The sequence below is a fragment of the Ambystoma mexicanum genome, chromosome 8 (genome assembly GCF_040938575.1).
Source record: "Ambystoma mexicanum isolate Mex_15411 chromosome 8, UKY_AmexF1_1, whole genome shotgun sequence".
Lineage (NCBI taxonomy): Eukaryota > Metazoa > Chordata > Amphibia > Caudata > Ambystomatidae > Ambystoma > Ambystoma mexicanum.
The window spans coordinates 1,597,842,925-1,597,858,828 of record NC_090929.1 but is presented as its reverse complement, the minus strand read 5'-3'; the positions used below and the strand labels follow the sequence as shown (position 1 = coordinate 1,597,858,828).

Genomic DNA, 15,904 nt, shown 5'->3' with positions numbered 1-15,904 from the left:
TGGCTTGGAAGACAGTCGACCACTGGACAAAGGAATCCAAAGAAGAACTTGAAGAGGACGCTTGCTGCAACTCCTGGACCGTTGGTTTGCCTGGTGAAGCCCTGCTGCTTTGCTGGAACTCCAAATTCGTATCGACCGAGAAACCCCTGCAAGGACGACTTCTCCCTTTGAGTTGGTGGGACCAATCAACTCCAAAGTAAGCCACCTGGACATCCTCTCAAAGCTTGTTGAGTTTCCACTGCAGTTGCTGCTGGAACTGGATAGCCAGGGAGAGGAACGCCGGTTTGTGCATTGTTTTTAAGCTGGCCAAGAGCTCCAGGAAGATCCTCCGGATTCCCAGGAAGCAGGACTGACAAAGCCTGAGCCCCTTCAACCGAGTGCCAGACCCCAGATGCAAGGAAAGGCAATCTCGACAGCCAGGAACTTCTGTGTTGCTATTTGTGGTAGACGCGAGGCGCTGAAACATCGAATAGCCACATGTTTGAAGTTTGCCACTTGCGGGCAGTGACGTCCCATTGCAGTGCAGGATTTTCCAGAAGTCCTCCCTCTTGTCCCCACGACTGAGGTCCAGGAACAGTGAGATCTGCAGAGCTGCACAGGAACAGAATTCAGCTGCTGCACTTTTTCTTCAACCTAAAGGTACTGTAAAGTCTAATAGAATGTACCTCTTGTTGTGTAGCCACTTGTCCTCATTGGAGACTTGCTTGGTTGCATGTGTGGAGTTGCTTGTAGCTTCTTTACCTCACAAGCCTAATCAGCTTGTGGCCCTACTTTGATTGCTTCTATTCTACCAAGACTTTTTAAACATTGGAAAAGACTTTCTACTTACCCGGAAGAACTTCAGTTCACCTTGACTTTTGCTAACTTAACATTGGTTAGCCTAGCTCCTTGAATGGCTCTTCTCTCTTCTGCTTATGTGTTTTGCCTTTCTTCCAGGAAAGGGTCAACTAACTTTGCATTAGGGGGTTGTTTTGAATGTACTTAACTGCTTAAGAATAACTGTGAATACTGGTTTTATTCTGAACTCTCTTCTCTTTAACACTACTAAGAATATTCTAAATGCAACAGTAATATATTAATGCCAACAGCACTTTAGCTATTGAAGTCACCCGAGGGTGTAGGTAGTGCCTGTGTCAACCAAATGGGTATTTTCTGATTTAGATAACGAAGAGTGTGTATTTTTGGAGTGTATATTGTGTGTGGCTTTATATTGCTCCCTTCTGGAGAAGGCTTACTATAACTGACTGGTAAATTAATAATTGTTTACTCCAGAAAACTTGTGTGTAAGAGTTCATTTGAATGCCTGTCACTGTGAATCTCTGTGTAACTCCCCTACAGCTCACATTGACCCTCTCTTGAAATACGCGTAGCTGCTAAACACGTTACCATCCTGTGTAGTACAGACATATACCAAAGGTTGGGTTCCTATTGCCAGGAGGTCAGGGTTGTTGTAGTGCACCCAAAAGGTACTGAATACAATCATGCCTAACAGACTTAAACTTGGGGTGTGGGAAAATCGTTCTACCAAGGGGTAAGATTAAGTGGAGGGGATGGGCAGTGGCAATGGCAGCCAGAGTGGAATAGGAGGATGACTTATCCGACCTCTTCCCCCAAAAAATGTGGTCTAAAATAATGCAAATCCATGAAAAAACTGTTGATGGTAACCTGATTTGTAGTAATCGCAAAGATCAATGTTTGTTCTAAAATGAAGCGTTCTTTTTGTGCATAACTGTAAATGTTGTCTATACATTGAATCTTCTAATCCTATGTACTTAATGTTTTTTTTAGTTAAAAGTCATTTTAAGAAATAAGACGTCCATAGAATCATGGATCGAAGAGAAGGTAGGCTTTATTTGGGGAATTGTATTGTAATTCATGCAATTTGCTTTGTAATAGTCTGTACGGAAATATACATTAAAAAATGCTGCAGATTTTTTAAATTCTGAAAATGTCTTAAACTTGTACACATCCAAAAGTTTTAATTGTTTACACATGCTATTGCTTGGCAACGTTGTTCTGTTCAATGATTAGGTCCCTGTATCTATGTATCAAGACTTAAATCATACACACCAAATGAAAGGGAAATGTACATTGTGGCGGTGCGATTAGATTAAAAGGGTAGACCACTTCAGAAATACTATGCCAAAACTGGAGAGCAGGTGCAAAGTAACCCTTTGGTTAATGATGATACTCTAAAATGGAGAAGGTAGGTGTGAAAGAAAAAAAAATGTTCCTTTGAATCATGGACTGAAGTTACCAGCAACTAAAATCATGGGTGCAATCACTCAAATATGAGATTTAACCATATTTGTTATACTCACCCTTACAGAGGGACAGAGTTCTAGTGATTAGACTCTGATTTGACTGCCTACATATACAACACTGGCTTAGCAAATGGTATGTTGTTGAGATTAGAAATGGCTGATGTCAATGCATAAATAAACTGGAGACAAGACTGCGTGTTTAAATTTGTCCCCCTCCATAAGGTATCCTGACAGAAGGGGAGAGATGCTATTTTAAAGAAGGCTTATTAATTATATTTTGTCACCAAATGTTAAACTAGAGGCCTCTGATTTTAAAAGGTGTTTATAAGAAAAGGAAATATTTTGTTTCTTAGGTCAATCTGAATGGTTATGGAATCCATTTTTTTAAAAAAAATGTTAACCAGCAATATCTTGTGATTAATATATTTTTCCTTTTTTGTATTGCTTTTATGGATGAAATGATTTATTTAAACATTGTAATTTGGTATATGCTTTTATTGGTTATTTGAAATGTCCTTTCTGGCTCAGTCACACACATTACTTCTGTCCCCATCAAATGTTCAAAATACCACTTTAAAAGCCTGCTGAATTTGACTACAGGTTGGAATGTTCGTCAACGTTTTAAACTCCTCTGATAATCTGGTTAAAGTGATAAATTAGTAAATAGGGGTGTGCCATTAGGTTCCTAAGGTAATGTAATTGCTTTGTCTACAGCAGCCAACCAAAAGGATAGTATGCCTATTCTTTTTATTTGGGTGATCACTACAATTGTGGTGGATGTATTGCAGTCTGTGCAAGTGACTCATTCACGATTATGCCATTTTAGCTTTTTTCTATGAATCACTGAATGACGAGATGTATTCTTCCGTTGCAGATGGGTCAGGAAAGCAAGCATGTAGCAGACTGCTTACCGTGTGCCAATATCCTTGCTTATTTACAATATTTTCTTTTTTTCCTTTGAAACACTTTGACATTTGACAGTAATGGAAAATAAATGTTTATAGGATTGACACATGCTTTGAAATGGTTGAACATTGTGTAACTCCTCTGTCCATCTTAGCCCTTCCAGAAGCTGTATAAAAGTGCAGTACTTGGTGTAGGATCCTTGTGGTATTTAACCATGCAACCATTCTGTGCCATGATATTACTTTAGATATTTTCCACAGTTTTAAGCTACTTCCAACAATCTTCAAAAGTAGGTTGCTCACAGATTTTTCCATTCATGTTCACTATTTTGGTGTTTGCAGTTGCTCTATCTGTACTTTTGTTTATATATTGAATGAAAAAACTTTGTTAAAGAGACGTTATGTTTAAGTTACGCTACTAAAAACCTATGAAATTCAGTAAAAAAACGTTGTTAAAAGGACGTTATGGTTACAAGTAAAATGGAAAAACCCCTGATATTCGCCAGTTATGGTAAGCTAAGAAACCATAACTACTGTGCACTGCTAAGACTTACACCCAGGACATCAAAGATGACGTCACAAATATCATTGGTGACATCCCGGATGACCTCACATGTCTAGCCCCTTCTTTTTTGTTCACTGACATATGTAGGCCAGATGGTTTTATTTACTAACAGTCAGAAACTTAACATTCAAAAGGTATTACATTTATAGATATTGTTATTCTCACATCTTACACTACTTTCCTTAGAATTTAATCGCATCTTATGATGTACATATATAGGGGAAGAAGCAGGCCTGAAACACAGCAATCATTTTGTGCGTGAATACAATCATGTAGATTATACACAGTTGCTAATGATACTGCCTCTTTTTTGCTTACTTTGCTCTCATATATAAGCCCCATATTTGTATGCATTGTAGTCTTTGTATGTTTTCTGTGTATTAACTTCGGTTCCCAAGGGCGTTCAACCTACCAGCGCCTTCAGACCATACCAATGGTATATAAGGCGCTTTATAAATGCAAAATAACATAACGTAACATAACATTAATAGAAATATGTATAAGTGATGCATTATTAGCTACTTAGTACATGTTTCACAGTACGGAAAAGTCTGATACAGAAACATTCACCGTTTTATTATATAGCTTTGGAAAATTACCAATATTGCACCTCTATGGTGTATGCTGCAGCCAATACCTACATTTCTGTACGAGTAGGTTCTTGTACTAGAAAGAACACTACAATGGAATGTTCTTTAGAACACTACATTGCGTAATGAAGTATGTAGTTTATTACACACCTCCTGATAATCCCCGATACTTTTTTGCCAATATTACATTCACAAACCCTTGTATGAAAAGTAAATGCACAGTTGATATCATCAGTGATGTCATCTATGATATTTGTGATGTCATCTTTGTCCTGGGTGTTAGTCTTAGCAGTGCACGGTGGTGGCGCGAGTTATGGTTGCTTAGTTTACCATAACTGGCGAATTTCAGGGGTTTTTCGATTTTACTTGTAACCATAACGTCCTTTTAACGTTTTTTACTGAATTTCATAGGTTTTTAGTAGCACAGCTTAACTATAATGTCCCTTTAACAAAATGTTTTTTCATTGAATTTCATGGGTTTTTACCAATTTTCCTACAACTTATGAATATCCTTCTTATCCAATATAGCAGTATGTGTCCAATTTACAAAGTGTCAACTTAAAACTCAATTCCCCACCTTCAATAATTTGTAACACTTCTATACACTTTTTGCAACTATTTCAACTAGTTTTGCATCCATGGACGTCTAAGAACATCTGACTTCATTGCGGACTTTCCTGACGGTGCCATATGACCATATGCTGGCGCGCGGCATGATAACATGTCCGAGAAACCGTCCGCACTACACGATAAGATCCGTGCTTCGCGGACAGTTCGGATCTGCATTTTCTACTGATCTAGGAACTTTCAACTTCAAAATTTCCCTTGCACATCTCCAACACCTATTGCTACTCATTATCCATTAACAATCTAGTACACAGTACATACTTTTAGCAAAACTGCTCTCCTCCCCAAGAGCCACCACTACTGCTTTACTCAAGGAGCATGAGAAACACTGCCACCTACCTTAGAAATAACACACATTTTCTCCTGTCCACGTACCCCTCCATATTAGTGTTTGGTGCCTCTTTCCTCATTTCCTCCCCACATTTCGTTCTTAGCTCTCCTGCCAAAAAATTAAATACATCCAAAAGCAACAAAAGAAATGTTCCTTTCGGAACCACCTTTCACAGTTAAAAAATAGAACTAAAAAAAAAAAGAAAAGTCTAGACTCCGTCTACTTTATATTTCTCAGTAAGGTACATGGACTCAATAAGATTTTCCAACGTTTCCATTTTCATTTTGTGTTAAAGGCAATGGGAATATTATGGCGGTCATCCTCTGTTCCAGGGCTGGAACGGTGGATACCGGCCCGGCAGCCCAAGTTATCAGCCAAAGCAAGGGTGGATAATGAGGTCTCTGGACCATTATTCCCCCATTCCAGCTCCTGTAATGGGGGATGAAGGCCATTAGCACCTTGGGTTCCCAAAGCGGGAACCCGGGGTGCTGAAAAAAAGGATTTTTTTTTCCTACACCGGGACGCCGAATGCGTCCCGGTGTAGGAAGGAAAATCTTTTTCCAAGATGGCCACCATCGAAAGGGAAGGCGGGGTTCCATACAGGGCCCCTCTTCGCTTTCCATGGAAGCCTGTAGAAGGCTAAAAGAGAACCCTATATTACCACAAGCACATTTTTCTTCCCTTTTAAATTTATCCCAATTTCGAATAACTTCAACACAAAGCCAGTCCCAGGTGGACATGGCCAATTTAACCCCATATCTTGTTCCTCGTGGTCATGGCCAGTAGCCAGATTGTCCGGATCATGACCTCAGTCACCAAAGATATCACTATTTTTTGTACCTACATTATGACACTTGTCAAAAAATAAAACCCGGGCACATTTGCAAAACCATGCTTTCAGGTCCTTGCCAAAGCTCCTTATACAAGTTTGCTGGAAATCCACCCATATTTTATTTTTTCAAAAGTGTCAAATGTATGCACATACCATCGTCATATAACCTAGCCCCCACTTGACAAAACCCATTCAGACTTTACGAAAACATTTATATCTATAATCTTTTTGCAAACCTACATTTGTCAAAGGCACCACATTTATAAGCCTTTACAATATTTTGGGATCCCCCCCTCTAATTCTGCTCCCTCTTGACAAAATCCTACCAAACTTTGCAAAAACATTTATATGTAGATCTATTATCAGTTTGCCAAATTAAGTGTAGATTCGTCAAATGGCACCTCATTTATAAGCCTTTACATCATTTTGGGACCCCCCTCTAGTTTTGCCTCCTTTTAACAGAATCCCACCAAACTTTGCAAACACATTCGCGATCAGGTCAGGAATATAATTGCATCATCATTAAGTAGAACCTCCAAAAACTGGTCCCAAACATCTGAAGTGTCCCCGCACTTCTCAGGACTGTTCGCGAACATCCGAACTGTTTGCAGACTTTCGCGGCAAAAACCAATTGTTTTTTTGCTTCTTTCAGCCATATTCCATTCATCCTCATTACCCCTCACCTCCCCAGAGATTATTTGATAAGTTTGACATGTGCAAGGTTGTGTTTTTTAATCTGTTTTTACAGCGATGTCCACGGACACCGGCCGATGTCCGCGAATCCAAGATGGCGGGCGTATCCAAAAATCTGGCGCACCTCACGCTTCACACCAGCCAATCAGCAAACACGTTTGTCCGTGGACATGACACAAGTCTATTAACCAATCAGTGTCCTGTCCGTGGCGCGAACAGGAAAGTGTGTCCGCGGAGCGGACATGGATATCACTAATTTTTTTTTGCCTTACGTTTTGGCCATTTAAAAAAAATACTGGACGGATTTACACCAAATTAACAAAAGCATGCTTTCGGGACCAAGCTGCCGCTCCTGCCGCAATTTTGGTGAAAATCCGCCAAGCGGTTTGGGCCTGTAGACATGTGCAAATTTTTTCCAATTATGTCAATATATGTGAATAATCTGCAAATTGCAAAGAATTGTGTGAATTGTGTATGTAAAAGCACTTTTACCATCAGTTAGTCCTGAACTGTGAAAATTTCACCCATTAAATATTGTCGAAGTAAAACCCCTGTTCTTGCTTCATTGTGTATTTTGAGAAGCAGAACTGACATTGACAGCTTGATTCATGGAATTATTTGCGTGAAAAATGCAGATTTGCGCGCCTTGCTGCCCAAAAATCCCTATTTGAAGTATGGGGATTTTCGGGCAGAAAGGCACGCAAATCTGCATTTTTCACGCAAATAATTCCATGAATCAGGCCATATATTTTACCAACAATCATTCTATACCACTCAGATATGTAACTGTCAATTTTGTAGCTTAACAAAACGGACTCCTACTTGAAGTCACTTGTTTGAAAATGACTTTCTATTGCTAATGTTTAACTTTGAATGGTTTCACTGGTGTTCGATATCTCAAAACGTAAAGGCTTATTTTGTGACCCGAAACTCACCCCTTCACCATTTGAGGAACTTCTATGGAAGTCACTGGCCCTCATTACGACCCAGGCGGTAAGGGGTTTACGCCGGCGTAAACATCGCCGACCCTTACCGCCTGAGTACGAGTTCCCTTAGCGCCATGGCGGATATAACACCTGCTTTTAGCAGGTGTTAAAATCCATGGCGCTAAGGGACCTTGTTGTTAATTACGCCACCGTAATTTACGGTGGCGTAATTAACGCCTTCCCCACTCCCATTATGCCCTATGGGGCAAAAATGGGAATGGGGGAAGGGTAAATGGGGATTGGGGACTTACCGCCCCGCCAAGGTCGGAATGGGGCGGTAAGTCCGCCAACCACCATGGCCGAGTTGGCAACTTAGCGCCATGGACCATGGTGCTAATAGCACCATGGTTCTCCGCCAAGGTCGTAATGAGGGCCACTGTCTTAACAGACCCATACTTCCAAGGTTACTTACATTTTACCTACTGCATTCTTACTCTTTGCATTTTATGTATGTTTTCAATGATTTTGTGTAGGCTTCTATGTGATCTTACCCCCCCCCACCAAAAATGTGAGTGGTAACTTTCGTCCCGGTAAGTTTCATTGTGGCAGTTTTATTTTTTCATTCAGTGGGCCGGTCCCCAATACCTATCCATCCTCCCTCCTAACAAACTTCCCTCCTGCACCGTACCCTCACCCCATCTTTAAAGGGGGTTGAAACGTAACACTTTCACGTTTTTATGTTTCAGGTTATATAGCGCTTTACAGTATAACAATACAAAAGAAGCAAGCATATTTACACACTTGAAACAAGCCAGTGGTACAGTACATAGAACAATTTACTCAAGGGGGGGGAGGAGGTGTTCCCGGATGGTCTTGACACACACGGGTGGTTAAAGTGGCCAATAAAAGGGCAAAGGGAGGAGGGGGAGAGAGGGCGGGAAGGGGGAGGGCTTTTGGGGTTGGGGGGAAGAGGTAGGGAAGGAGAGTCGGGGGAGAGTGGAGAAGGGCTTTCAGGGAGGAGCGAAAGGATGGATGGGTGGGTGGGTGGGTGGGTGGGTGGGTGATTGAGGAACGGATAGGGAGAGGTAGGGAGTTCCAGTAGAGGGGGGGGGCAAGAGTTGGAAGGAGCAGAAGCGTGAGGAGGCACAAGGTGCAGGGGGTACAGTGCGAAGGTATATGTCAGCTGAGAGGAGAGAGTGGGATGGTGAGTAGAATTAGAGGAGGGAGGAAAGATGGGAGGGGGCGAGGTCATAGAGATTTGTAGACAAGGTAGAGGAATTGGAATTTCAGTTGAGAGGAAAGGGAGCCAGCCGAGTTGGGAGAGTGAGGTAGATCTAGAGTCTCGAGTGGTAGATGGATTTTAGGGCGGACAGGTGGGAGATAGGGAGGCAAAAGAGAAGAGAGGAGCAGTAGAAGAGACGGGAGAAAATGAGGGAGGAAATTATGAGTTTAGAAGCATGAAAGGTGAGGGAGGGGCGGATCTTGCGGATGTTGAAGAGGTGGTGCCGACAGGTGCGAGAGGTTGGAGAGATGTGGGAGGAGAAGGAGAGAGAGGAGTCAATGTGGAGGCCAAGGTTACGGGCATGGGTCGAGATGGGGAGATTGGAAGGGGGGGTGGATGAAGGGAGGAGGGGAAGGTGATAGTGTTGGGAGGGAAGAAGAGCACTTCAGTCTTGTCAGCATTGAGGGAAAGAAAGTGGGATGACATCCAGTTTTTTTTATGGCCGTGAGGCAGTTAGTGTGGTGGAGGTTGGAGGTGAAGGAGAGAAAGAGTTGGGTATCGTCCGCCTAGAAGTGGTGGGAGATGCCGAAAGAAGAGATGACACGACCGAGAAGGGATGTGTAGAGAGAGAAGAGGAAAGGTCCTAGTTCAGATCCTTGGGGGACGCCATAGTTCAGGGGGAAGTTGGAGGCGGTGCGGCCGCCCCCAGGAGACAGTAAAGGTCGGTTGGAGAGGTAAGAGGAGAGCCAGGAGAGGACAGAGCCTTTCAATCCGAGGGAGGACCGAGTGCTGAGAAGTAAGGGGTGATCTACAGTGTCAAAGGCTGCGGAGCGGTCAAGGAGGATGAGAATTGAGGATTGCTTGGCATGGCGAGCAGTGTGGAGAGAGTTGAGTACGTATGTCAGAGCAGTCTCAGAGTGTTTAGAGCCGAAGCCAGATTGAGAGGAGGGGAGGAGGGATTGAGAGGAGATGAAAGCAGAGAGTTGAGAGTAGGCTAAGCATTCAAGGAGTTTAGAGATGAAGGGGAGAAGAGAGATTGGTCTGAAGTTGGAGGTAAGAAGAGGGCTGGCGGAGCGTTTCTTCAGGATGGGGATGATGGTGGCATGTTTGAAAGCTGAAGGAAAGGTAGCAGAGGAGAGACATGTTAAAGAAAGTGGTACGGTAGGGGATGAGGAGGGGGTAGACTTTGGGGATGGGATCAGAGGGAGCAGCGGTAGGGTGAGTTTTGGACAGGAGACGGGAGACACAGGCGGGGGTGATGGGAGAGAAGGTGGGCATGAGGAGATGAGAGGATGTTTTGGCGAAGAGAGAATTTTGGATGAGAAAAAGTTGGCAAAATCAGAGGGAGAGAGGGGAGAGTTTGTGGAAGGATCAGGAGTGGGAGGGGAAAGAAGGCCAGAGAGGGTTTGGAAGATATGGCGGGGGTGAGAAGCTTGTGAGTGTTGAAGATTAGAGTAGTAGGAGCGCTTGGCAGATGAGAGGCAGGAGTCGTAGAGAGAATGATACGAGAAGTAAGAGGATTGGTTTGACAGAGGGGGATTTGAGCCAGCGTCGTTCGAGGCGACGGAGGAAGCGACGCATGGACAGAAGGTGAGAGAGCCAAGGTTGGGAAGGTTTGTGAGAGGGTGAGAGGGTGAGAAGGGAGCAAGAGGATGGAGTAGGTCCAGGCTGGAGGAGATGGAGGAAGAGAGTGAGGAGAGGGCGTCATCAGGCGGGAGGGATGAGAAGTCAGGGAGAGGGGGGGGAGGAAGAACAGGTGTCGAGGAAGAGAGAAGGGTGGAACTTACGGAGATCACGGCGGTAGGAGGAAGGTGAGTGAGAGGGGGGACAATGAGGAAGAGGGAGGGGTATGGCGGGAAGGAAAGTAAGGCGTGCTCAGAGAGTTAGTTGGGGAGGGACGAGTATGGAACACTGCATAAGATCACGTTCGAAAAGTCCCTTATTGAATTTCTATTGTGCATTGCATTGTACCTACTACCTGCTCCTCTCCAAAGAGTGAAACCTTTACTGCTCTGCCGCATTTACCCCTGGGAAAATTCGGCATCGGAGGAGAAGCTATGCAGCCTAGTGAGTGTCCGTCTTTATTTTAGCTACACATGGGAAAACCCTCTTAACACCCAACTTATGCAATTTAACATGTCAGTTTTCAGATCAGCACATTTCAGGACATAACATAAAATGTATATTTTGGGCACGTATGTCTGTAAATCACGCAGGAAATGCTTATCCTCTCATGTCCAGCATAATATAAGTTTTCTTGAATACAGCTACCCATAGTCTTTTTTTTAAATTTTTTTTTTTTTTAATTGTGTAACCATTAACCAGCTTTTTATTATCCCAGAGGAAGCTTGATGGCATCCCACCCCTTTACTTGACATTCTTTTAATGAGTCCTCTCCTTCCTAGGCAAATCATTTTAAATGTAATCCTTCTCAAATGATAGTCCCTCATCCAATAATTGCTTCAAAGCCATCGTCATGTTATGGGTCACTTCTAGCCCCAGATGTCTAAATTTGCCTTCAGCTGGAGTGGTGTTCCTTGTAATTATCTAAGCCATCATGCTTCCAGCTAGAACTTCTAGCATGCCAACCATTTAATGCATGTGAATCATTTGCACAATGTTCAAGATCAGGCTTTCCAGACACGTGTATCGGGGGTCTTCCGATCGCACCATATAAAAATTGAAATCGAAAGGAGCACATACCTAGCAAAAAACAGTGTTTATTACAGCTGGGCAAGCACAAATCAAACCTAACAGTGCACTCAAACTGGGCATACATCGAACATTAGTTTTATGCTATAAATGATATGTTCTGGGCATTAGTAACAGTTGCAGCCCAGGATGTTCATATTTTCATATTTCCCAAGAAAATCATTGGCTAAACTACGTACTATCCTTAGAGTTAAACGTATGTTAGTGAAACGTCATTGGAGCAAATGGGTAAACCGTATCCCAACTCCTCATCTCCCCATATGCGGCAACATCGCTTCTCAGCCCTGCCGGGAACAGTTTGCAATTAAACATTTGTGCTGACCGCTGGGACTTTATTATTCTGTCATTGGTCAGCACCATTGCGAAAGGAACACTGTATACCCTGCTTCTGGTGGGAAGGGAGACTTTCACATGGTACCTGCCGGATAACTGCTTTTTCAAACACTGCAATGGCTGCTTTGAAGGCTGGCCACCTCCCAGGGACATAGAAACTTACCGCTCCGTTCAGGTTCCCATAACCACTCGCCGACAGGCACTCGTAGCTATGTGATTGGTTTTCTGGCTCAGGTCCACTTCCCCTCTACCCCTGAGTGCCTGTGGGTTTGGCTTGTGTTCAGAGCAGGTTTCCTGGGTGAGTCCCAACCTGGGGGCATCCCTGCTAAGTATGTTTACCTGGGATTTTCCCCTGTCTCGTAATACTATACAGCTCCCTGGGACAATGGCATACACAGTGCATTCCCCCCACCCTCCTTTATTTCCCCGCAAGCCCTTCTTTCGTGGTGTGACTGCAGTTTTTGTGTACCAGTGTGTACCTGTAACCCTCCCAACCCCCCCTTGCTTACTCCCATAGGTCATAGATGCGCCCCTCTATCTGGTGCTGAATTAGGAATTAGCACTTTTAATACAGGCATCACTCTAGCAACATTATACCTGCAACGATCCAGACTAATGGCATCCCTTTTTGATATACGATATGCCATTTATAACACGGCTGTACACAAGTGTTTCTAGGTGCGACAAGACAGGGAGGGAGGACAAAACAAACTATCTTACTAGGCCTTGTGTTATTCAGATTGTGCAAGTGCGGTAACGTAAAGTGCACAGGGAGGGAGAGGGGAAGTGCCAGGTGGCGGGAGGGTGGGGGGGGGGTGCAATTAGAGCAGCATTGCTCTGAGTAAGTGCAGCCAGGGCAGCGCAGCTCTGGGTAGTACAGTGAGGCAGGCGAATGTAGGGTTCCAGGTACAGCCCCTACGTGTGTTGTAGGCCCAGATAAACTGCAGAGGGCTACTGGTCGTGGAGGAGCCTGGTACCCAGCGAGACTCTGGAGGGTAGCCAGGCAACAAGTCAGCACAGCAGACTGGTAGTTTAGAGGGAGAGAAAGCAGAGGCGAAAAGGAAGGTCTTAAGTTGCTTCCAGAACTTCAGGTGGTCCTGTTCAATTTTGAGAGGGGCAGTGAGGCCCTTCCAGAGGGAAGCACCTGCAGAGTAGAGGTCTTGCATCCTACTCTCTGCCGCGAGAAGCGTCTGACCCTCAATGTTGGAGGTGGCTGAGCATAGGGCCCTAGAAGGAAGGGGTTTGGGAAGTGAGTCGGATGTAGTGCAGGCCCTGGCCCAGAAAGCCTTGTGGATGATGCAGAGGGTATTGAACTTGATCCTTGCAGCCACCGTGAGTCAGTGGAGAGATACGGTTCCTGTACTTGAGGCCAAGGACAAGTCTCGCAGTCCTGTTCTCTGGATTGGTTGCAGAGAGTAGAGGAAGGCAGATTGAGAAAGAGGTTGTTGCAGTAGTCCATCCTAGAGAGAACCAGGGCTTTGGAGACTGTGAGCTTCTGGGGAAAAGTGAGAAAAGGAAGAATACCTCCGGGGAGGTGCAGCTGGTAGTGGGCCTTCTTGGCAAGGTCTGTGATGTGAGGAGAGAGTGGAGTCGAAGATAACACCCAAGTTCTTTTGCCGCCAAGGGAAAAGGGCCCATAGAGGGCAGCCGGAGTAAGAGAGAAAGCGGGGAGCAAGGGTCCCAATGAGAAGGATCTTGGTCTTACTGGCATTATGGCAGAGATCGTTGGAAGCGCACCACTCCTGAATCATGATACAGTCAGGAAGGAGGCTGAGGGGAGCCTAAAAGAGAGCCGAGTGTAATCTGCATAACACAAAGTTAAAGAAGGTAGAGACAAGGTGGGCCAAACGGGCCAAGTAGACATTGAAGAGCCAGGGTGAGAGGTTCGAGCCTTGGGGACCACCACATGTGTAGAGAGGGAGGGAGAGGTGGTGGGGAAATGAAAGGACCCAAGTTGGGTCGGTCCAGGAAGGAAGGAAGGAAGGAAGGAAGGAGGTCCACTACGCCAGGGCCTGATCCATGATACGCAGGTTCTCACAGAGATGATTGATCAGGATTGTGCGATTGAGGTTGTCAAAAGCAGAGGAAAGGTCAAGGAGGATGATGCCCATAAGGAAGGCTAGAATTAAGATTAGTGAGCAGATCTTTACGGGTGTTCAGGAGAGCAGGTTCCATGCCTCTGGCTGCTCTGAAGCCAGACTAATGGTCATGGAGACAACCAACAGATTCAGTGTGAAGAGTAAGCTGGGGGATGACCAACTTTTCCATGAGTTTGCCCAGGAAAGAAGTGATAGAGATCGGAGAGTAGTTTGCTAGACAGGTTGGATCGGCCAAAGGCTTTTCCAGGAGGGGGTGCACAAGGGAGTACTTGAGGGGAGAAGGGAAAGTTCCAATGGCAAAGAGTGATTGCAGAAATCGGCCAAGGCTGCAGCGAGTGCGTCAATGTGGTTCTTGATGGTTCTGGAGAAGCAGGGGAGCACTTGTTTGGATGAGACTTTTATAGATCGTACTTGTCTAGAAACCTTGTCGGGTGTGATCGGAGAGTGAGGAGAGAGGAGGAGAGGGAGATGTGGCTGGATGGGGGCCAAGAGAGGGAGAAGGAGAGGAAGAGGAGAGAGATGCCAGATGTCTTGAGTTTTAGTGGTGAAGTGAGAAGCCAGAGCCGTACAGAGGGCCTGGGAGGGAACATGAGGTGGAGACTGCAGAAGGATTGTCCAGAACCTTAAAGGTGTTATAAAGTTTGGCCGTGTTGGAGGCCGCAGAGACAACGCTTAGATGTGGGCTCTCTTCTTGGACAGGAATGAGGGTCTGTATTGCCTTTGGAACAGACGACAGGCCAGTTTGTCAGAGGATGCGTCCAATGCCCTCCACTTCCTCTGTCACTCTACACTTGCTTTTCAGGGTGACATGGTTGGAGTCGTACCAAGAGTTGCACTTGGAGGTAGTTTTCAGACAGATTCTCATAACTGGGGCAAGGGCATCCAGAGTGTTGGAGATAGAAAGGTGCAGGTTAGAGAGGGCTGTGTTGGAGTGTGAGTGGGCCGCAGGCGTAGGAGGAACAGAGAAAATAGTGGCAAAGGCATCCACTGATGCACACATTGTGGGCCGAATGACTGAGAAGGTAGGTGGCAGTGCTGAGGTGGGCTTTGCCAGGGGGCCAGAGAGCTTCAGGTGAGGGGAGAGCAGAAAGTGGTTAGTCCACGAGAAAGGAGTGGTGAGTGGGGGATGTCTGAGGAGATGAGAGCATCCAAGGTGTGCCCGTCACAGTACATTGGACCAGAGTAAAATGGAGTGCGTCACAGAGGTTGTGCAAGAGCCCAGAGGAGGGATTGGAAGCATCCAGGTTGATTTTGAGGTCTCTGAGGAGGAGAAGCTGAGAGGTAGAGGCTAGGGGAGAAGAGCAGAGGTCAGCCCACTCTTAAGAGGAAAAGTGCAATCAGCCCAGGTGGCCTGTAAATGGGGGCCACAGTCAGAGAGCGGCTGGGATGGATGGAGAGCCTGCAGACCAGGCATTCAAAGGAGGAGTAGGCCTGCATAGGAATGACCGAATCAAGGACCCACTCTGGAAAGATCAGAGGTATTCCACCTCTGAGACGGTTGGTTCTGGGTTCAGAGAGTATCTTGTAGTCATCAGGGAGGAGTGTCAAAACGTGTGACAGAGATGGCCATGAACCATGTCTCTGTGAGAGCGAGGACATCCAGGTCAAGTTCTTCAAGGAAGTGGCAGATGTCAGAGGAGTGTTTGACAGCCGAGTGAGATTTGAGAGTAGAGCTGTGGAGCAAGTTGACACATTTGAAAGACTTCTTGGAGGGGTACAGGCTTGAGGTATGCCCTGCAGAGGTGGTAGAGGGACACCAGAGTGGGCAGAGGTAGAAAGACATGGCAAAGTAGCCATAGAGGATG

The 15,904-nt window shown here is 45.1% G+C and overlaps 1 protein-coding gene across 1 annotated transcript in view; it reads left to right on the top strand.

Annotated features, from left to right (window-relative positions):
* ZDHHC6 (zinc finger DHHC-type palmitoyltransferase 6) overlaps positions 1–15,904 on the top strand; it is a 395,617-nt gene that overhangs the window by 94,487 nt on the left and 285,226 nt on the right. Inside the window, exon 6 of the mRNA XM_069611791.1 lies at positions 1,789–1,842. Coding sequence (XP_069467892.1) covers positions 1,789–1,842 — 54 coding nt within the window. The remainder of the gene's footprint in view (positions 1–1,788; positions 1,843–15,904) is intronic.